Here is a 23,155-nt window from a genome sequence, read left to right as displayed (position 1 = left end):
ATATATATATATATAAAACAAGCTGAATACCAAGAGATTCCATTTAGAAAATTATTCTGCTGCATAGGGAGCTGCAGCATTTAAAAATAAGTGTATTTTGCACATTTCTCTGACTTGCTGCTCAGAATGCACACACATGTCCCTGGCTATCTACCCTCCCCATTCAAGCCTAATGGAAGACCAACATCACCCTTTTGTGTGGCCTTCCTCAAGGACGACAGAACAGAAAGAAAGGACATGTTATATATTTCACCAAAGAAGATGTTTGTTCTTAAGGCCCTGCATTTTGGAAAGATGTTTTGGCATCCCCCAACCCAAAATGTCACTTCTGCTCTAGAATCATTCATTCAATAGCAATGTGTGAGCACAAGCCATGTGCCACACATTGTGGCTACAACAGTGAACAAAGCATGGTTCCTTGCCCCAAGGAACTTACAGTCTGATAAGAACAGCGAAGCTCGTGGCACAGGGTGCTCCCAGGGCTCACAGAAGGAGCACCCAGTTAAGTGTGGGGAGAGATCAGAGAGCTCCCCAGGGAGAAGAACCTCTGGGCTGAGATCTGAGAAGCGGGCTGACTTAGCCAGGAGAAGGGGCAAACGCAGAGGGACAACAATATAGAGAAGCAAAAAGCAGAATGTTTCCAGGGAATGGCGACGCGTTCAGGGAACCTGGACAGAATTCACGTAGGGGGAGGGTGAGCAATAAGGCTGCAGGGAGAAGGAACAAGTTCCAGTTGTTGTTCAGTGGACCCTGACTCATGGCGACCCCACAGTCACAGCAGAACTGCGCTCCACAGGGTTTTCTTAGCTGTACTCTTTATGGAAGCAGATCACCAGGTCTTTCTCCCGTGTAGCTGCTAGGTGGGTGAGTTTGATTGGTCAACTTTTCAGTTAGCAGCCAAGCACTTAACTGCTGCGACACTAGGGCTCCTTGCTTCCTTCAATAAGATACAGAACTTTAAAGCTAGAAGGGACGTGTCTCACATTGCACCCATCGCTACGCCCCCATGTTCCCCCATTGAGCCCAGATAAATACAGCTGAGTTATTTTTTCACCACCAAGTCCCTACAGAAATGCTTTTAATGGTTTTAAATATAAACATCTTATGTAGCAAGAGCTATATTTATAGCCTGGAAGACTTACCCCAATCTCTTTTAAATCTTTGTCTTGTAATAACTGAAGCGGATCAATAAACGTCTGCTTTACATTAATGTCAAGGGAATCTTTCACCTCAGCCATCAGCTTCATGGCTTCACCAACTTCTATCAGTGCACTGCCTGGAACAGAAAATCAAAACAAAAAAGGTGCTTTAAGAGAGCATGCTAGCAAAGCAGTGACATTTAGTTAATTCTTTCTCCAAAGTTTGTACAGGAGAAAAGTCTCCCTGTTTTCTACATTTTTGCTCTCGAGGACCTTCTGCACTTTCACCACTGTGTAAAACAAGACATTCTGAGGCTGACAGACCGAGACACTTACCATTTTTGGCCACTAGATGGGGATAAAGCTACTTAAAAAAAAAAAAAAAAAAAAACTGGTGCTCTTGTGAACTCCTGGTACCAAAGGTTCCTTAGAAGCTCAAGAATAAAATCCTTCTTCTTAAACAAAAAAAGGATTCATTCATCAGGGGGTAAGTATTAACTAATAAGGATGACAACAGAAATAAGCAAACGAAACCTCTTTTCAGTTTCTAGCTGTCAGATCTTCTTGAGGCAGCTCCTTGTATCCTTTAGACTTGTTCTAAGGCTTCCCACCTTCCCTGATGTCAAAGAAAGCCTGAGGATGTCACACAGAATATTCTTTCAGCAGGATAGACAGGGTCTGTTCTTGCAATGAGGCCCAGGCCAGCCTTCTTGGGCAGCAACGGGCAGCTTTTGCCAGATTTTTGTTAGCTGCTGTTGAGTTGGTCCCCAACTTATGACAACCCCATGCACAAAGGGATGGGACCATTGTGATCCGTGGGGTTTTCACTGGCTGATTTTTCAGAAATAGACTGCCATACCTTTCTTCCTAGTTTGTCTTAATCCGGAGGCTCCCCTAAAACCTGTTTAGCATCATAGCAACACCTGACCAGCCTCTACTGACAGACAGGTGAGGGCTGCAGTCGAGGTGCACTGGCCAGGAATTACCCCCGGTACTACTCAAAAGGTCGGCAGCTCCAGTCCACCCAGAGGCGGCCTGGAAAGATCATAGCCATTGAAAACCCTACAGAGCACAGTTCTACTCTGACACACATGGAATCACCATGAGTCAGAATCATTGAAGGCAACTGGCTTGGTTTTTTGGTTTATCTCAGCCACAGCTGATCTGTAGTAATTTGCAAGTAGGAGTTCTGGTTGCCGTGCATGATGAAAATAGCGTATTTCTCTAGAAGACAGCCTTGGGAAACGCTGCACTAGACTAAACTAGTTTTCTTTTATTCTGGGTTTTCAAACTGTCATGGACCGAATCGTGTCCCCCAAAAAAGTGTGTATCAACTTGGCTAGGTCATGATTCCCAGTATTGTATGGCTGTGTAATCTGATGTGATTTCCTTAGTGTTGTAAATTCAATCACTATGATGTAATAAAATCGATTAGCAGTAGTTATACTGATGAGGTATACAAGATTGGACAGTGTCTTAAGCCAGTCTCTTTTGAGATATAAAAGAGAGAAGCGAGCAGAGACACATGGGAACCTCAAACCACCAAGAAAGCAGTTCTGGGAGCACAGCGCGTCCTTTGGACCTGAGGTTCCTGTGCAGAGAAGCTCCCAGACCAAGGGAAGACTGACGACATGGACCTTCCTGCAAAGCCTTCTTCTGGAGCTGACGCCCTGAATTTGACTTGTAGCCTACTGAACTGTGAGAGAATAAACTTCTCTTTGTTAAAGCCATCCACTTGTGGTATTTCTGTTGTACCAGCACTAGATGAGTAAGACACAAACTAATCTTGTAAAAAGGTAGATGGAACTTGAAGTGTTTCACCTCCCAGATTAAAGACTTTAAGGCCCAGCCCAAGTCTGACCTTCAAATTATTTCACCTACCAGTGAAGGCACACAGGGTTTATTCACCTGTAAAACAGGGATAACAACATCTGCTTCCCCTCACTTTTTTTCCCAGTACCTGCTTCACCTCATGTGTTTTCTTTGTTTTGTTTTGTTTTGTTTATAAGAAAGAAACTAAACAGTGTGCTATAGGACCTTGCAAAACATAAATGAAACTGTCACTCTCAACTAAAGCTCTCTGGGACTCCATTTTGACCCACTGGTAGCTTCATTCTTTCTGGGAGACTAAATTTCCTTAACTCAAGTCTCCAGAGCCTAGTTCTAAATTTTCCTCGATGGAGAGTTTATGTCTTTCCTAGCCTGGGGACTCCTTCCTGCCCAGCTTGTCAGAAACGGGGATACTGCACCTGTCCCTACTTCTCACTCTGCCGACAGTGCCCACACCTCAGACTGTCAGTTTACCTTTGACAGAAACATTTTCAAATGTGTTTCTCTGAAAACTCCAAACATTACATTTTGAACACTGGTTGTCGTCTCCATTCACTCCCCTTGCCCCAAAATGTTGTTGTTGTTAGCTGCCAACGAGCTGCCCCCAACTCATGGTGACCCCATGCACAACAGAACAAAACTCTGCTGGGTCCTGTGCATCCCCATGATCAGTTGCGGATCCGACTGTTGTGATCCATAGGGTTTTCACTAGCTGATTTTCAGAAGTAGATTGCCAGGTCTTTCTTCCTAGTCCATCTTAGTCTGGAAGCTCCACTGAAACCTGTTCAGCATCATAACAACACACAACCTCCACTGGTGGCTGTGCACTGTCAAATTCCACAAGGGCATGGGGCTCAACCTCTGCCCACTGGGGTTCACTTTAGGAAGGCTCCCTGATATGGCCCGGAGCAGAAACATCCAACAGCAGAGCCTCTTCCTTGGAACAGCAAACATTGGTCCTTTTCTGCCCTCCTGACATCAGCTCTCGTCCTTAACCCACGTTCCTGTAAGTTGCGGGGCTCCTGAGAAGTTATTGTCTGGCCATCAAAGCCCCTGCCCGGTCATTGTGGCCAGGTATGTGGCAGGAATGTCCTTCGATTCCACGGCCTGCCTGGCAGTTTTACCTTGTTCCCTCAACAGATTTGCCTTCAGGGTAAGAAACAGGCCACCAACTACCCATTCACCCATGGAATAAAATAAAATCCACGTTATACTGATCTGAAGAACACTGTTATCCTCTATCACTTACTAATGTTTTAATATTTGAGATTTAAAAAAACTTTTCAAAAGATTGTTTTCTAATTTCCTAGATTAATTACAGTGGCCAAATATTTGAATTCTCAATTTCCATATCCTGTCTTGTTAAAAAAAAAAACAGTTACCTCCCTGTCTTATTACCACCACATAACTAGCAAACAGGTCAAATTCTCCAGGAACCCTTAATACATTGAAGTCAATTCTCCCCAATTTAATTTATAAATTTAAAGCAATACCAATCAAAACTTAGTGGGTTTTTTTTTAATAGGGGAACTTAAAATGACTAAGTTTTATCTGGAAAAAGAGACAAGTATATCCATGAAATTTTTGCAATAAAATAAGTAGGGAGATTTTAGCAAAATAGAATATATTTTAAAACTACAATGCTTAAAACAATATAAACTGGAGCAAACAGATATACATATCAAGAAAACAGCAGAAAAAGATCAGAAACAATCTTAACATATAAAAATTTAGTATATAATAAAAGGGTGACTTCAAATCAGGGAGGAAAGGTTGGACTTTATAATAAAGGACAACTGGCTAATTATTTGTTATAGAACAAAATTCAATCCTATTGTACAGTGTACGTCCAATAAATTCAGGAGCCTGAAAATTTAAAGGAAAGAAAAGGAAACATAATTTATTCAAAAAATGTATAAGTTAACTTTTATATAATTTGTGCAGGTGGGGGCGTAAGGTGGGATGGCAAAAGTCTTTCTCAACATCATGTCAAAGCCAGAAACCATAAAGGAAAATGATGAGCTCCACTATATTACAAGCAAAAATCTTTCTCCTTTAAAATGCCATATAGGAGGTCTGAAGGTAAATGCCTACCTGTGACAAAACATTCTCTACATATAAGACAGACAAAAAGCAAATATCCTCACCATTTAAAGAGTTCATAAATCAGTAAGGAAAAAATGAGAAAGACACAAAAGTACAATTCACAAAAATGACAACAAACATGAAAAAAATGCAACATCATACACAGTACCAAAAAGAGAGAGAGAGAGAGAGAGAGAGACAGAAGTTAAAATAGCACTGAGAGATCATTTTTATATATTACATATCAAATTATCAGTGATTTAAATGTAAACTAAAAAGACAACTCCCAGGGTTAGTAACTGTGTAGGGAAACATACTCTCATACTCCCAGTCCTGGAAAGAATGTCAAATTGGTACAACCCTTCTAGAGGTGCATTTGGGAATATGTTTTAAAAATTTGAAAAACAGGCATACTCTTGACCCAGCAAGTTCACTTCTCAGAATGTCATCTAAGAACATCATCTTAGCCATCCCCAAAGACTTACTTATGATAAGGGTCAGCAGGAATGCTACGTAACATTTTTTTACATAAAGAAAAAATATCTAGATATTTGGTAAGTGGGCCTGGTTGAGCAAACATCAAATATTTTGCAGCCTTTAAAAATAGTATTTTAGAAGATTACTTTATGATATGGAGCATGACATATTGTGGAAAAAAACAGGTTACAAAAGAATATGTATACTGTTGTTGTGGTTAGTTGCTGTTGAGTCGCTGCTGACTCATGGCGACCCCACGCGTGCAGAGTAGAACTGCTCCCTAGAGTTTTCAAGGCTGTGATCTTTCTGAGGCAGGTGGCCAGGTCTGTCTTACGAGGCACCTCTGGGTGGGTTTGAACCACCAACCTTTTGGCTAGTAGTCGAGCGAGGGACAGTGTGTGCCACCCAGGAATGGTGCGTGCAATAGTCCTGTTGCGCGTGGGGATGCCATGAGTCAGGGCCCACTCGACAGCAGCTAACAACATCACTGGATTATGGAATTAGGAGTGATGTTAACATTTCCAATTATTCCACTTGTCTGTTTTCTAAGTTTTCTGCAATGAACATGCATGCATTGCTTTGGTAATATGAAAAATAATAAAGCTTGTCAAAATGGTGGTTTTGTGCATAACCTAAAACCAATGAGGGAAGTATTCTCAGGTGACGTGTGAGTGCTCACCAAATGCGGACTGTTCCCCGAGCTCCTTCCCATATTTCAGCATACAGTCGCCCAGCAAGCCTTCCGTCTGTGGGTACCCAGTGGTTTTCACCTGCCCTCGGATCTTCGACACAGTGTTGAGCATTCCCAGCTTAGCTCTGTATGCTTAAAAACATTGTCATTTGTAATTCCTTCAAGTTACAAGGCAGAGTGACAGCATTTAACCAACGCAACTGCAGAAATCGAGGTCACCTTGGACTAAATGTTCTGAGGCATGGAAAGACCGTGTGTCCTATTTCATTTTCTCTTATTTTCTGGATTTTTTTTAACAAGGTTGGTGCTAAATTGATTGCACAGTCATAATGGAAAATAGTAATTGTAGCACACGTTGACTCCAAATAACAATAACTGGGGCTGTTAACAAGCATCACCCAGAGTGAGACACTGAGGAATGCTTGAAGTTACTAATACATTAAGCCAGACACAGACACCTGTGAAGACAGTTTTTCCCAGGGACCAATTGTCAACTAAGAATAGTATTGCTGTGGGAGCCCTGGTGTCACAGTGGTTAAAGCGCTTGGCTGCTAACTTAAAAGTTGGTGGTTCGAACCCACCAGCTGCTCTGAGGGAGAAAGATGTGGCAGTCTGCTTCCATAAAGATTTCAGCCTTGGAAACTCTATGGGGCAGTTCTACCCTGTCCTATAGGGTCACTATTGCTTCACAGCAATAGGTTAACACAGACTCAAACATCCATGTACACCAATGTTCATTGCAGCATTATTCACAATAGCCAAAAGGTGGAAACAACCCAAGTGTCCATGAACAGATGGATGGATAAGCAAAATGTGGTCTACCCATACAATTGAATATTATTCAGTCATAAAGAGAAATGAGATTCTGATCCATGCATGCTACAACATGGATGAACCTTGAAAACATTATGCTGAGTGAAATAAGTCAGACACAAAAGGACAAATACCATGTGATCCCACTTTTATGAAATATCTACAATAGGCAAATGAATAGAAACAAAAATTTATTGGTGGTTACCAGGGGCTGAGGGGAGAGGAACAGGGAGTTAATGTTTAATGGGTACAGTTTCTCAGTTTCTGTTTGGGGTAATGAAAAACTTGTGGAACTCAATAATGGTGATGATTGTAATTAATGTCCCAAAATGGTACACTTAAATATGGTTAAAATGGACTTTTTTTGTTACATATATTATACCACAATAAAATAATAATAATAAAAGTATTGCTGACAGGTATGCCTCAAACCATCAACTGGTCATTAACACTCCCCTTCTGCCCCCAAGAATTCAACATTGTGACCAAAGTCGGCTTCACACATTTAGGAAGCAGAACCAATAGGAGGAGGTAGATTCACCCATAGTTGGATCCACCAGCTTGTGTTCCTAGTCCATAACGAAGTGATGGGCAGTCACTGCTTCTTGCTTTCTATTATGGATTGAATTGTGTCCCCTCAAAAATGTGTGTCAACTTGGCTAGGCCATGATTCCCAGTATTGTGTGGTTGTCCACCATTTTGTGATCTGATGTGATTATCCTATACGTCGTAAATCCTAACCTCTATGATGTTAATGAGGCAGGATTAGAGGCAGTTATGTTAATGAGGCAGGACTCAATCTACAGGATTAGATTGTATCTTGAGTCAATCTCTTTTGAGATATAAAAGAGAAAAGTCAGCAGAGAGGAGAGGGACCTCATTACCAACAAGCAAGAAGAGCCAGGAGCAGAGCACGTCCGTTGCACTCAGGGTCCCTGCACTGAGAAGCTTCTAGACAGGGGAAGATTGATGACAAGGACCTTCCCCCAGAACTGATAAAGGCAGAAAGCCTTCCCCTGGAGCTGGCGCCCTGAATTTGCACTCCTAGCCTCCTAAACTGTGAGAGAATGACTAAGACACCTTCTTTTCTCTAATTTAGGCAATGTAAGTGTTTATTTTATTGTTGTAGGCCATCGAGTCGATTCCAACTTAAAGCAACCCTATAGGACAGAGTAGAACTGCCCCATAAGGTTTCCAAGGCTATAAATCTTTACAGAAGTAGACTGCCACAGCTTTCTCCCATGGAGTGGCTCGTGGGTTAAAACTGCTGACCTTTCAGTTAGCAGCTGAGTGCTTAACCACTGCGCCACCAGGGCTAAATATACCAATTGCTGTTGAGTCGACTCTGACTTATAGTAACTCTATAGGACAGAGCAGAACTGCCCCGTAGGGTATCCTAGGCTGTAATCTTTATGGGAGCAGATCACCGCATCTTTTCTCCCACAGAGCCACTGGGTGGGTTTGAACAGCCAACCTTTCAGTTAGCAGCCAGGTACTTAACCATTGCACCACCAGGGCTAAATATACCAATTGCTGTCAAGTCCAACTCATGGCAACCCCATATGTGTCAGAGTAGAACTGCTCTGTAGGGTTTTCAAAAGCTGATCTTTCAGAAGTAGCTTGCCAGGCCTTTATTCAGAGGCCCCTCTGGGTGGATTCGAACTTCCAACCTTTTGGTTAGCAGCCTAGAGTGTTAATTTTACGTTACCCAGGGACTTCAAAGTAAGTATGAAGTATATTTACTTATTTTTACAAGTTTTTACTCATCCCCAGTTACCGGGAATGCAGAGAAACCTACTCTCAAGGAGCTCAGTCTAGTTATTGGAAAGACAGAATGCACGTGATGTAATTGTGAAAATGCAGTTTGGAGTGGAGTAGGGAAAGGAGAAGATAGCACGATACAGAAAAAAGATGGAAAGATGCCCCTAAAAGGGCAGAAATGGTGTGAGTAAAAGTGTAGAAGTGGGAATACTCACGATGTAATTGGTGCACAAGGAGTAGGCTGTTCAACCTAAGAAGAAATTAATACAGAACGAAATGGGAGAGAGCTATGGGAAAATTGCTGCTCCATAGTGGAAAGATATGGCAGTCCCCTTTGTAAAAATTACAGCCTTGGAAACATTGTGGGGCAGTTCTACTCTGTCCTATAGGGTCACTATGAGTTAAAATTGACTCAACAGCAACAGGTTTGGTTTTTGGGGTTTATAGGCAGCTAGGGTGGGGTCACCATGAGTCTACTCCAGAGCAACTGTTTTTTTCGTATGTAAATAATAAATTCCTAAAAAGTAAAGGCAGCTTTGGAAATCCACAGAACTGAAGGCCTGGGGCGCCCTCTATTGGTTTTTATAATTTACAACCCAGCGAAACCTCATCACGGATGCTGCTTGGGGACACAGGAACTAAAGAGCTCCTGATGAGAAGCTTATGCAACACTGGACTTTCTCATGCCGTTTTTTCATATTCATCATCCTCATTTTTTCAGCATCTGAGCCATGAAGTGAAAGCCCTTTCAAATTGGTATATGCCTTCAGAACAGGATGGCAGAGGGCTAAGAAAACGTTGACAGAAAGTTTTAGTGAGTTTCTGAAACATCTCATGAAAAGTATCTTTGCTTAGTGATGTCTTGATTTTAGGACCAAGACTCCATCCAAACGATGCTGCCATGGTTCCCCAGGGTATCTGCTCTGTTTCTTATAAGCTAGGAATCACTGAAGACTCAGCTTTAAAACACTGAATTTCATTACTTGGATGGACACAGAAGACACTGTTCTAGATTGTGTCAATCATGTGGCAAGTTACAAAAAAAAAGGCCATTGACAATGAGTCAATTCTGACTCATGGTGGCCCTATAGGACAGAGTAGAGCTGCCGCACAGGGTTTCCAGGGCTATAAATCTTTACTGAAGCAGACTGCCACATCTTTCTCCTGTGGAGTGTCTAGTGGGTTCATACTGCTGAACTTTCGGTTAGCAGCCTAGCGTTTAACCACTGTGCCACCAAGTAAACATAGGTTAGTAGAGTGTGTGACAGCGAAAGAATGAAAAATAGACTATTTCAAGACATTTTCTAACGTTACCTGGATTTGGCTGAAGATATTCTGTAGCTTTTGAAAGAATTTCTGCAACAGCTTTATTGGTAATATCTATTTTCTTAAAAAACAACAAAAAAACATGAAAATGTTAGTAAATGACAAAGAAAAATAGAGCAGTAATTTTCATCAATTTAATATTTAAAAAACTATTATGATGGTTTTAATATAAATGAATACTTTCAAGGTTTTTGAGTGAGGCAATATTCTCTGTAAATTTTGTGACATCATCTCCTCCCAATGATGCTGGACAACAGTAATTTCTTTTTAACACAAAAATGAATATTAATATGTATTTAGAGAACTTGGGAAAGTTATTAAGCTCCCCGAGATTATTGGATATACCTGAAGGTCTCTCAGAACCAAGATTAGGCATTACTGAGCCAAACTTTCCTTACTTGCTGGGTGAACTTGAATTTACGTACTTCTATGAGGTTGCCATAATAATGATCCATATTAGAAACTACTTCAGTAAATGTGCAACAAAAGAATCATCACCATTACCATTATAAAATAAACATGTTCCTTTGTGCTGTGTTCAGAAGAAGTTAACATTAAGGTTTCCCTGACAGGTTAAGACTGAATCTTTCCTACTGCAAAACCACTCCTGGATTTTCTGTTTGTTAACCAGAGAATCCATATGAAAATATTCAATAAAGTTAAAAATGCAAATGTCAATGCCTTTATTATATACCATTAAAAGCCTGTAAGAAAATGTAAAGAAAAAAGAGAGCCTGTTCATAAGAGCAATAAAATATATGCAATAGCAAGGAATAAATACTACAAGAAATACACAATACTTATATGAAACACCATTTTCCAGAGTAGGAAAACTGAGTTTTGGAAACATGTAAGTCCTTGCCAAATTAATATGTAAAATTAATTCAAATATCAACACAATTTGAATTTTTTCTTTTTCGTTAATATTTCGACAATTGTTAATTCATATTTCATACTACATACAGGATAAAAATATGGACCTAAAAACAAATTATAAAAGTACCTGAATTATAGGGGAGAATATTGTCAAATACTGGGGCAGAAAGGAGCTCTCCAAGTATGAGTTCATACCCAAATGTCATAAAGGAAAAGAGCAATAAATCTGACTCCATAAAAATTAAAAACTGAACTGGGAAAGACACAATACACAAAGTTTAACAAAAGTGACAGACAGGAGGAAAAATTTGTAAAAGACAAAAAGTTAATATTCCTAACACTGAGAACCCCCGTAAATAAAAAAGAAAAAGACAACTAAAAAAAGACAGAAGGGAAGGGCAGAAATCGATAATCCAAAAAAGATAAAAAACCCAACTTGCCTATAAACGTCTGTTAAAATATCCAAAAGAACTGTCAATTAAAAAGAGAATTCCCACTCACCAGACCGACATAAAAATTTTAAAACACTGATTATGCCCGATATTAGGTTTTATAAGAGTTGGAGGGACGGGCCCTTTCATATACAATGGAGATGTAAAATGATACAATCTTTTGGAGACTGAGGTGGAACCACCTATAAAGGGGAATACATTTCGAGCCAACTCTGATACTTCTAGGGATTTATCATATAGATTCATACCAGCAAATTGCAGTGGTATAAAAAGACATTCTTTGGAGCATTTTATGTAGAATTTAAAACAGCCTGAATTATAATCAACAGGAGACTGACTGGATAAATTGTGAAACATCCAAATAAAGAATACTCTTCAGTCATGAGAAAAAAATAGGTAGATCTGTATGTATTGGGATGATGTCCACAGGACATTCATTGCTAAGGAAAAGAGAAAACTGCCGAGCGGTTTATACAGAAAAATGTCATTTTTGTAATTTTAATAAAAATATCTGAATTTCTTTGTCTCGTGGCCCAGGTCAGGATCAGGAGTTTTCAACCAAGCACTCTCATCGAGCCTGAAATGGTAACTGTTTCTCTTAGATGAATGCCTACATTTAGGGCCCCAGGAAGGTTTAAAAAGTCAGTGTAGAAATAAAGACATGCCCGATTTTGTCCATCAACAGAGGAATGGAGAAACAAACTGTGGTCTATCCATGCAATGGAATATTATTTAGCCATAAAGAGTAATGAGGTGCTGATACACGCCACAACACGGATGAACCCTGAAACCATTATGCTGAATGAAATAAGTTAGTCACTAAATGATAAATATTGCTTGGTCCCACTCATATGAGATATCTAGAATAGACAAAAGTTCATCAGTGGTTGCCAGGGGCTGGTCCAAAAACCAAAAACCAAACCTGTTGCCGTCAAGTTGATTCCAACTCATAGCAACCCTATAGGAGGGGGAAATAGGGAGTTTCTGTTTTTTAAGGGGTACAGTGTTTCTGTTTAGGGTGATAAAAAGCATTTGGAAATTATTAGTGGTGATGATTGTACAACATGGTGAATGTAATTAATGTCACTGAATTGTACACTTAAAAATAGTTGAAATGGCAAATATTTTGTTGTATATATATTACTACAATAAAAAACAGAAATGAATTAAACTTATACTACTGATGCATGTGTGTTAATTGTATGTGTACGTGTGTGTGTGTGCATTTGGCCTAGTAACAAGTTTTGAAACTTTGAGCTCTTTTTGGTATGTTCAGTTATTTATGAAGATATTTGAAATGTTTAAGAGAATTTAATTTCCTAAATATACATGCTTTATTAGAATTACAAAAAGTTTAAGTACTTAGGAAAACTGTGTTTTCAATTTATATGTCTGTCTCAATGGTATTGAGGTGAAGTTTGACAGAAACTGAAGCACTGCGTTCGTAATTGTATTTTGAAATGTCTAAAGAGATTTGCTTAATTATGTAAGTGGCATTAAATGTTTAAGGGTTTAATATATTAAACTTATGAGTTAATGAAACCTAATGATAAAAATGGAAACCCTGGTGGCATAGTGGTTAAGTGCTACGGCTACTAACCATAAGGTCGGCAGTTCGAATCCACCAGGCACTCCTTGGAAATTCTATGGGGCAGTTCTACTCTGTCGTATCAGGTCACTGTGAGTTGGAATCGACTTGATGGCGATGGGTTTTTTGGTTTTTTTAAATGATAAAAATGATTTTTATGATTATTATCATGCTTATACAGAAATTACTGAATTTACAAATAAGATTCATAGGTTCAGCTTAAAGCTGAGGAAAAATAAGGTTTTGGATTTATAAGCTTAACAAATTCAATATAAATTAAAACGTAACTTGAAGGGTTTCCATATATAAAACCCTCCTTGGGTATGAAAAGCCACCAGGAAGCTACGAGGCATCTCTGAAGGGTGACAATGACAGGAGTTAGAGGAGGAGACATTTTCTTAGTTAGATCCGTCTAGGGTTGCTATGGGTTGGAATCGACTTGACAGCAACAGGTTGTTTTTTAAATACCATTTGAAAAAAAGTTGGAATGGGTTAAGCTTTCCTTTCCAATATAAAAATTAATTCAAAAGGCATTGTCTCTGTTATGTATGAAATGCTGGCTAATGGTGGCTCTACATGCTGCCACTGTTTGTTACTGGCTTGATGGACACCAAGAAATAAATGGCCCAAAGACTCACAAGTGCCACACAGACCTTGGCAGGTATGCATTGGAGCTGCTTCCAGGCCAGCCCAGGCATCAAAACTGGAAATAAATCTTTTATAAATCTTATAGGCTGTCCTCTAAATGTGTTGGCAAATATGGGCAGTCAATATGAAAAGCTGAAAAATAACTGATGCATTCCATAGAAGAATCTTGATCAAAACGGGGGAAATGCAGAACAGAATTTCAAATTCTCATGGACTTCAAACTTTATGGAGCCATGGAGGGTGGAGGAACACCTGAAACTATTGCCCTGAGATAATCTTTAAACCTTAAACCAAAAACATCCCCTGAAGTCTTCTTAAAACCAAACAATAGTTCCGCTTAACTAGTAAAAAAGGGTCTGCTTTGAGCATTATGCTCTTTTTAAAACTATCTATATGGGATCAAATTAACAGCAACTTGAAAGATTAGACAAGAACCTTAGTGGGCAGTGAGTTTATTTTAATGAGGGCAGAACAACTCAGAAAAGAAGGGTGAGAGTGGTTGCACAACTCGAAGAATGTAATCAACATCACTAAGTTGTATATGTAGAAACTGTTGAATTGGTATATGTTTTGCTGTGCATATTCTCAACAACAACAAAAAGTCAACGTAAAGATTACAGCCTAGGAAACCCTATGGGAGTTCTGCTCTGTCATGGGGTCACTATGAGTCAGAATTGATTCCACGGCACCTAACAACAACAACACAGAGACGGTGAAAAGATCCTTGGTTGCCGGGGGAGGGGGAGAGGTGAATAGGGAGGGCACAGGGCATTTTTAGGGCCGTGAAACTATTCTGTATGGTACTGTAATGGTGGACACATGCCATTATATATTTTTGAAAACCCATAGGACGGTACAACACAAAGTGTGAAGCCTAGTGTGAGCTATGAACACTAGTCAATCACAATGTATCATTATTAGTTCATCAATTGTAACAAATGTACCACAAGAATGCAAGATGTTAACAGGAGAAACTATCTGTGCAGTTTTTCTATAAACCTAAGACTAGTCTAAAAAATAAAGCATATTTAATTTTAAAAAGAGAGAGAATTCAGGTCTTCCCTGAAAGAAGTGATTCAAAGCAGGAAACACGATCTCCTGCTGGCCTTGAAGAAGCAGGCCGCCATGCTGGGAACTACTTCTGGAGAGGAGCTTAGTGCCTCGGTTTTACAACCAAAGGGAACAGATTCCAACAACAATCTGAATGAGCTTTGACGAGGACACTGAGCTCCAGATGAGAATACAGCCTCAATACCCTGACTGCATCCTTGTGAGACTCTGAGCAGAGGACCGTGCTTGGATTTCTGACCCATGGAAAATGTGATGTAATAAATAAGTGTTGTTTTAAACCAAAAAATAATAACAATAACAATAATAACTGATGCAGTTTTAAAACAGTAACAAAACCTCCCTCCTAGAGGCTGTGGGGACCATGGTCTTGGGGAACATCTAGCTCAACTGGCATAACACAGTTTATAAAGACAATGCTCTACATTCTACCTTGGTGAGTAGCGTCTGGGGTCTTAAAAGCCTGTGAGCAGCCATCTAAGATACTCCAATGGTCTCTTCCCTTCAGGAGCAAGGGAGAATGAAGAGAACAGGATACAAGGAAAAGATTAGTCCAAAGGACTAATGGACCACAGCTACCAAGGCCTCCGCCAGACTGAGTCCAGTACAGCTAGATGGTGCCCGGCTACCACCACTGACTGCTTTGACCAGGATCACAACAGAGGGTTCTGGACAGAGCTGGAGAAGGATGTAGAACAAAATTCTAACTCACAAAAAAAGACCAGATTTACTGGCCTAAAGAAGACTGGAGAAACCCCGAGAGTATGGCCCCCGGACACCCTTTTAGCTCAGTGGTGAAGTCATTTCTGAGGTTCACCGTTCAGCCTGTGAGTGGACAGCTCCATAAAACCAAATGGGACTAATGAGGCACAGCAGTCTAGGGACAAGGGCCAGAAGGCAGAAGGGGACAGGAAAGCTGGTGATAGGGAACCCAAGGTTGAGTAAGGATAGTGTTGATGTGTTGTGAGGTTGTTAACCATTGTCATAGGGCAACATGTGTACTATTAAATGAGAAACTATTTTGTTCTGTAAGCCTTCATCTAAAGTGAGAATAGCAGCACAATTGAAAGAGCGTAGTCGATGTCACTGAACTGTGCATGTAGAAATTTTTGAAATGGTGTATCTTTGGCTATGTATATTTTCATCAAAAAAAAAAATGGTCGAGAAGGGAGAGGGTTGACATGTTGTGGGGTTGTTAACCAATGTCATAAAACAGTATGTGTACTACTGTTTCATGTGAAATTATTTGTTCTGTAAGTCTTCACCTTAAGTACAATAAAAAAAAAAGAAAACCTCTCTCCTAGAATAAAAGGGGATACTGTGATGTGTGTTTGTGCATGTGCGTGCGGGCATGCATGTGTGTGCCTGTGTGTGTGTGTTTAGGTTACAAAAATGCCATGGGAATAGCTTAGCAAATAATCAGGAACAACAGGGAACATAGAGAAATGAAAATCACTTTTGTAAAGTCTACCTGGTGTGAAGGCATTGCATCTTTGCCAGTTGATTAAATCTGGAATTTACTCCTAATGTTGGCACCCTGCCCATGGGGTGTCTGGAGGCCTGTGCTACTGGCCCTCATAGGAGAGCAAGCAGGCCTCAGCCCTGTGTTAGAGAGATGCTAGCACTCCTGGTTTCTGATGTTTGCTTATTGGAAGAAGGAGGAGTAGGAAGAAGAGGAAGAGGTGAAGAAAGAGGGGATGAGCAGAAGAAGAATATGACTTTGTAGTTATATTCTCTTCCTTATGTAATTTACTAATGTTTTTCTCCTTTCTCTTGGTCAGTCTTGGAAGAGGTTTATAATTTTATGGCTTTTCAAAAATAACAGCTCTTGGGTTCATTTATTGATTCTACCTTTTTGTTATCACTTTCTATTTCACTAATCTCTCCTTTTATCTGTATTGATTTCCCCATTCTGCTTAGCATTACTTTGTTTGCTGTCATTTTCCTAGCTTCTTGGCTTGAATGACTTGATTTCTCCCAATGTTTATTTTCTATTAAATGTATATAAGATTAACCATATATCATAAGTTTTGATATGTAGATTCTGTCATTCATGACTAAATAAGCTGTAACTTTATTTTTCATTTTTTTTTTAACTAAGAATCATTTTTACATGCTTTTAAATTTCCAAACACCCAGAATTGGAAGTTATACCTTCCCTGTGATCACAGGATCTGACCTCTATGATTTTACTTTTGGAAATTTAATGAGTTTTTTTCCTGTGGCCTAGTACATGATTCGTGATGGTAATTGTTCCGAAAGTATTTGAAAAGAATGTGCATTCTCTATTTGGGGAATGCAGATGTCTACACTTATTTATAGTCAAAGTTATTAATCATATTGATGCAAATCCTCCATGAGTTTATCTAGTGTTTATCAAATTAATTATTCTTTTATGAGAGGTATATGAAATCTTCTGTTCTGGTTTTTGTCAATTCTCCATGCATTTCTGACAGCTTTTACCTTACATATTTAGATGCTATATTATGTGGTGCATAGTGATTCATAACTGTTAAAATGGTCTAATAGACTATATGATTGCATCCTTTTATATATTTTATATATAAATAATAATATAAATAGATATATAAATAGATAAAATATATTTTTATATATAAATATATAAAATGCGTATTTTATATATTTTTTTGAAATCTCCTTTTCCATTCTGTCGTTTTTTGCATCAAATTTTACTTGCTCCTCCACTTTTGTATGGTGAATATTTGCCATGGAATGTCTTTCTCCATCATTTTGTCATTTCTGTGTCATGTTTTAGATGGGTCAGATCTCATCTAATTTATCTCCTTCCATAAAGTCCTTAAGCCTTCTGATGCACAAATTATATATTTCCATGATTTTCACTGCAGTTTTATCAATAGATTTTATTTTTATATTTCTCTGGTTATCCACTGGGATTTGAAGAGAAGGTAAACAGGAAGGGTCTCAGTTCATCAAATGAAACTAAAACTCCTGAAATGTGCTTTTAAAGTTAACATTTTAATGGAATCATTTTATGAGTAATAAATTCAACATAGTATCTTGAGACATCAAGAGATTTTAAAAAGTAATTTCAGGAATGTAAATGATGTTAAAATGTTTTTATGTTCTTCAATTTTCAGAATTAGCTTTTTTAAAAAGCAAAAACAAAGTAATCTTTTCCCCGCAAGGCATTAACATTTCTAGAAATGTAACAGCTCTCATTCAGAAGACAGGGAGAACAGGCTGGCCAGGGCCAAGTGTATCCTGGAGAGAGCACTCCCCAAGCCACAGCCTGGAGCTCAACTTCCTCCCTCAGCATCTGCTGATATCTCTGCTATATAATGTGGCCTCAATGTTAAACCTGAGGGCAGATGCTTTGCTTTATCTCCTCCCTCTCTCGTCTGTAGTGTCTAATTATTAAAGTAAGCCTATGTTTAAAGGGTCCAAAACACAGGGAAAGGTAACTGAGGAAGTTGGTAAATATTGGTGGTCCCAGTTCTGCCTCCACCTAAGCTAATCCATACAGCTGACCAGGAAACATTCTTTGGAGGATGTTGCAATCATTTCTGTATCAAGTTCGTCATATTTTTCTAAATGCTTTGATTCACACTGCTAGTTCTAGCAGGAGAACCAGGATAAAAGTTATTTGTCTTGCACTTCTGCCAACACATGGGGAACAGACTCAGAATATTCCACACAATGAGTCAATCTTTTAACTTTGAAAGGTCTTGTCCCAGAAATATATCTTGGTTCTCTGAGACACATAACCAAAAAATACTATGGCCTTTTCCTTGCAGCAACTAAAATTGCCCATCTTTTGAGCATTTCAGCTTCTTTCCACTGGAGGGCAGTAGGGTCCAAGATAGCCACTTCCCATCTCCACGAACCTGCCTAGACTGGATGTAGAATTACGTTTGAGGGTTTTATTTCAGCTTGGAATTGTGAAAGAACTGCCTTTTGAATTCCATATTCATGCTTGTGTTTAAACATCCTAGATTCTCACTTTAATGTACTTTACTGTATGAGTATAGCTCACTTTACCACAAAAGTTAATTTGTAATAAAATTTACATATTAAAATATCCTCTACTGGGTAGTCAGCACAGCTTGACCAAGGCAAAGTCATGGAAGCTTCATAGACACATCCAAACTCTCTCAGAGATCGAACTACTAGGCTGAGGGATGGGGACCATGGTCCCAGGGGACATCTAGCTCAATCAGCATAACATAGTTTATGAAGAAAATGTTCTACATCCTACTTTGGTGAGTAGCGTCTGGGGTCTTAAAAGCTTGTGAGTGGCCATCTAAGATACTCCACTGGTCCCAACTCATCTGGAGCAAGGGAGAATGAAGAAAACCAAAGACACAAGGGAAAGATTAGTTCGAAAGACTAATGGACCACAACTACCACAGCCCCCACCAGACTGAGTCCAGCACAACTAGATGGTGTCCTGCTACCACCACTGGCTGCTCTGGCAGGGATCACAATAGAGAGTCCCAGACAGAGCTGGAGAAAAAAGTAGACCAAAATTCTAACTCACAAAAAAAAGACCAGACTTACTGGTCTGACAGAGACTGGAGTAACCCTGAGAGTATGGCCCCTAGACACCCTTTTAACTCAGTACTGAAGTCACTCCTGAGGTGTGGCCAAAGATTAGACACTCCCATAAAACAAAAGTAGACTTAATGGGCACATCAGCCCAGGGGCAAGGACTAGAAGGCAGGAGGGAACAGGAAAATTGGTAATGGGGACCTCAAGGCTGCGAAGGGGATAGTGTTGACATGACATGGGGTTGGCAACCAATGTTACAAAACAATATGTGTATTAATTGTTTAATGAGAAGCTAATTTGCTCTGTAAACCTTCATCTAAAGCACAATTTAAAGAAAGAAATAAAAAATATATATATTCTCTTACCTTTGCCATGTCAAGAAATTCATCATCTAGTTTTGTTCCTTCAACACCACTTATTTTTTCACTAAAGAGCTGCAAAAATAAAACAAGCAATTGCACTGTACAATTATTTCTTATCACAGTTGTTTACTTAAAATATTTTTTTAAAAAAAGATTTTACTTGTTGCATTTTTTTTTTTTTTTTTTGGACTAAATCCTTTAAGAAAAGATAATTGTTGGGAGGAGTAAGTATATTTAAGAACAGGGGAAAACATACACTTCTCACTCAACAGATATTTATTATGCACCTACTGTGTGTAAGGCATGTGGTAGGTGCTCTACTAGTAACACAGAAAAATAAGATAGGATCCTTGCCATCTAGAAGCACACAGTCCAGCAAGAGTTAATAACTAAACACTCAACTAAAAGACAAGAGAGGAACAATAAAAGAAAATAATAAAAATAATAGTACTAAGTTACTGTAAATACTGAAATTATTATAAACATACTAAGTGGTAGGTACTTCAGTGATGCATAGAAAGGATTCCAAAAGCTCACAGCGTGGGGGTAGGGGTGGGGATCATCCAAGGACCTGTTTCCTAGAAGACGTGGCATTTGAGCTAGCTTTTTAAAAATAGGGGGCATTTCAACAGGCAGCTCTGAAGGAAAGACCTTCCAGGATGAAACAAAGACCCAGAGGTAAAATGTGTAGGGCAGGGTTTCTCAGCTTCGGTCCTACTAACACTTGGACTATGAATCTTTGTTGTGAGAGTCTCTCCTGTGCGTTTTAGGATGTTTAGCAGCACCTCTGGCCTCTACGCATTAAACGTCAGTAGCACCACCATCACCCCCAGTTGTGACAACCAAAAATGTCTTCGGACATTACCAAATGTCTCCTGGGGGACAAAAGCATTTCTGGCTGAGAACCACTGGTATAGGCCAAATGTACTCAAGAAACAGCAAGGAATTTGGTTTAAATGCAATCAATAGTGCTCAAGGGGAAATAAAGGAAAATTAAATCTGAAAGGTAGGCAGGAGACAGATCACACAGATTCCTGAATGCCAAGCTAAAGAGTATGATTGAGACGTCCCTAAAGATTTTTATGCAATGTGATGCAGTCAGAAACCTTTTAGAAAAGCAACTCTGGCACCAGTGTATGCTGGATTAGAGAACAAGGAGAATGGATTGGAAGAAGAAAATCTATTAAATCACTTTCTTTAGGAAAGCACATCAATATAATTGTTTATACCTTTAAAATATTTATATGAATGTAAAAATCAGTAGTAAAGTGGGTACCATCAATTAATGGTAAAAGGGTTGTGAATTGTCTTAAATCCAAGTGTGGTTTTATGCTACTATTTGGGTCACATATTGCACATACACTGTATTACCATCAATAAGAGGTATATAAGTGAAGAAAGACAGTATTTAACTAAGTGTGAAATGTGACAAGGAATTACTTGTAGAGAATGGGTATGGAAGATTTCAAAAATGGCCACAACTCTCCCTCGTCCCTGTATCGATGCCTTTGTAGTTTCACACTCAAAAGTTGAAGTCTACCTCCCCACCGCTTGAGAATGGACTGGCCTTGAGATTGTTTGGGCCACTAGAAGGTGGCTGAAGTGGCTCCATACCCGACCTGAGCCTTGCATGCTTCTAATCCCTCCTGTGGAACTCTGATGTCACCACATGAACAAGCCTGGACTAGCCTGTTGGATGATGAGAGAGATGTGGCCGTCCAACCACTAGAATCAGAGCCAACTATATGACCAGATCCATGAGGGAACCCAGGTAAAATCAGAAATACTCCCAGCTGAGGCCTGCCGACTAGAATAACACACAGAAGTATGAGCTATATAAACGGTTGGGCATTTCGGGGGTCCTAAATATATACATATTTTGCACATAGGGGGAAAGTGAATAATTGTGGCCAGAGAGAAAAACGGTAGATTCTGAGAATGGTCACAGTTCTCTACCCTTTCCCTTTATAATATGACTTTGTAGTTTCTCTCATTAAGAGTTGGAGTCTATATCCCCTTCGTGTTAATTTGCTGGGCTTGTGACTTGTTTTGACCAACAGAAACAAGCCTAGGTCTTAAGAAATCTTTGTGCTTCCATTCATTCTCTTGAAACCCTGCTAGCACCTGTGAACAAGCCCAAGCTAGTTTATCAGACGGTGAGAGACAACTGGCCCAGTAACCCTCATTCCAACACCCAGTCAACCCTACAATCAGAGCCACCTAGCTGACCTGTGCTGACTGCAGACACATGAGAGCCCAGCTGAGATCAGCCTAATATTGAGCCAAATAAACATAAGCCCAATAAATGGTTGTTGTTTTAAAACACTAAACTTTGGGGTGGTTTTTTACTCAACAGAAGCTAACTAATACAGTAGACAACTTTCGTTCCTATTTTTCAGGCTTGGTGTTGCCGTCAAAGTCAGAGAGGATTATCCTAATGCCTTGATGCAATGTATAACCTTCAACAGGAATAATCAAGAATCCCATTGCCCCACACCACACAGTCTTCTAGACAGGTGTATCCATCAATCAAGCCCTCCAAACATTTTCTTGTTCAGTAGTGAATCATTTAAAATATTGGTTCTTTTAGGACAACATTATGAAAGTCTAATGAAATTTACAATGCCTCTCTCCAAAAAAGAACGTCACATTTTGTTGCCTTGGTAGAATGCAAAACTGGCCACAATACTTCGCAGCTCCTCCCATCAAGAAGTGGTTCCTAACCATTACCAATTATTTTGAGCAAAGATTCTACAGAAGAATTAATCCTGATCAAAAAAGGTGATCCAATAGAAGGCAGAAATTATCAAACAATGTCATTAATATCACACACAAGTAAAATTTTGCCAAAGATCATTGAAAAGTGGTGGCAGCAGTACATCACCAGGGAACTGCCAGAAATTCAAGCTGGATTCAGAAGAGGATGTGGAATGAGGGATATCAATGCAGATGTCAGATGGATCTTGGCTGAGAACAGAGAATACCAGAAAGATGTTTACCTCTGTTTTATTGACTATGCAAAGGCATTTGACTGTGTGGATCATAACAAATTATGGGTAGCATTGCTAAGAATGGGAAATTTCAGAACACTTCATTGTGCTCATGCGGAACCTGTACATAGACCAAGAGGCAGTTGTTCTAACAGAACAAGGGGATACTGTGTGGTTTAAAATCAGGAAAGGTGTGCATCAAGGTTGTATCCTTTCACCATACTTACTCAATCTGTATGCTGAGCAAACTTCATTCTGGACTAAATGAAGTAAAACACAGCATCAGATAGGAGGAAGACTCATTAACAACCTGTGATATGGAGATGACACAGCCTTGCTTGCTGAAAGCAAAGAGGACTTGAAGCACTCACTGATGAAGATCAAAGACTACAGCCTTCAGTATAGATGACACTTTAACATAAAGAAAACAAAAATTCTCACAACTGGACCAATAAGCTACATCATGATAAACAGAGAAAAAATTGAAGTTGTCAAGGATTTCATTTTACTTGGATCCAC

General features: G+C 39.4%; 1 protein-coding gene across 5 annotated transcripts in view; it reads right to left on the bottom strand.

Moving 5' to 3' along the window:
• Positions 1–23,155, bottom strand: part of SH3GL3 (SH3 domain containing GRB2 like 3, endophilin A3) — a 185,495-nt gene that overhangs the window by 45,670 nt on the left and 116,670 nt on the right. For 3 of the 5 annotated variants that reach the window (XM_023725804.1, XM_012559960.1, XM_004370682.2), the window contains 4 exons: positions 19,650–19,718; positions 10,111–10,183; positions 6,211–6,354; positions 1,143–1,276 (listed from right to left, as the gene is read on the bottom strand). In XM_023725804.1, coding sequence (XP_023581572.1) covers positions 1,143–1,276; positions 6,211–6,354; positions 10,111–10,183; positions 19,650–19,658 — 360 coding nt within the window. In that variant the 5' untranslated portion in view covers positions 19,659–19,718. The remainder of the gene's footprint in view (positions 1–1,142; positions 1,277–6,210; positions 6,355–10,110; positions 10,184–19,649; positions 19,719–23,155) is intronic. The other 2 variants (XM_023725808.1, XM_012559967.1) reach the window with 1 other exon arrangement.

The sequence above is a fragment of the Trichechus manatus genome, unplaced genomic scaffold (assembly GCF_000243295.1).
Source record: "Trichechus manatus latirostris isolate Lorelei unplaced genomic scaffold, TriManLat1.0 scaffold00009, whole genome shotgun sequence".
Taxonomy (NCBI): Eukaryota; Metazoa; Chordata; class Mammalia; order Sirenia; family Trichechidae; genus Trichechus; species Trichechus manatus.
This window is presented reverse-complemented; position numbering and strand designations above follow the sequence as displayed.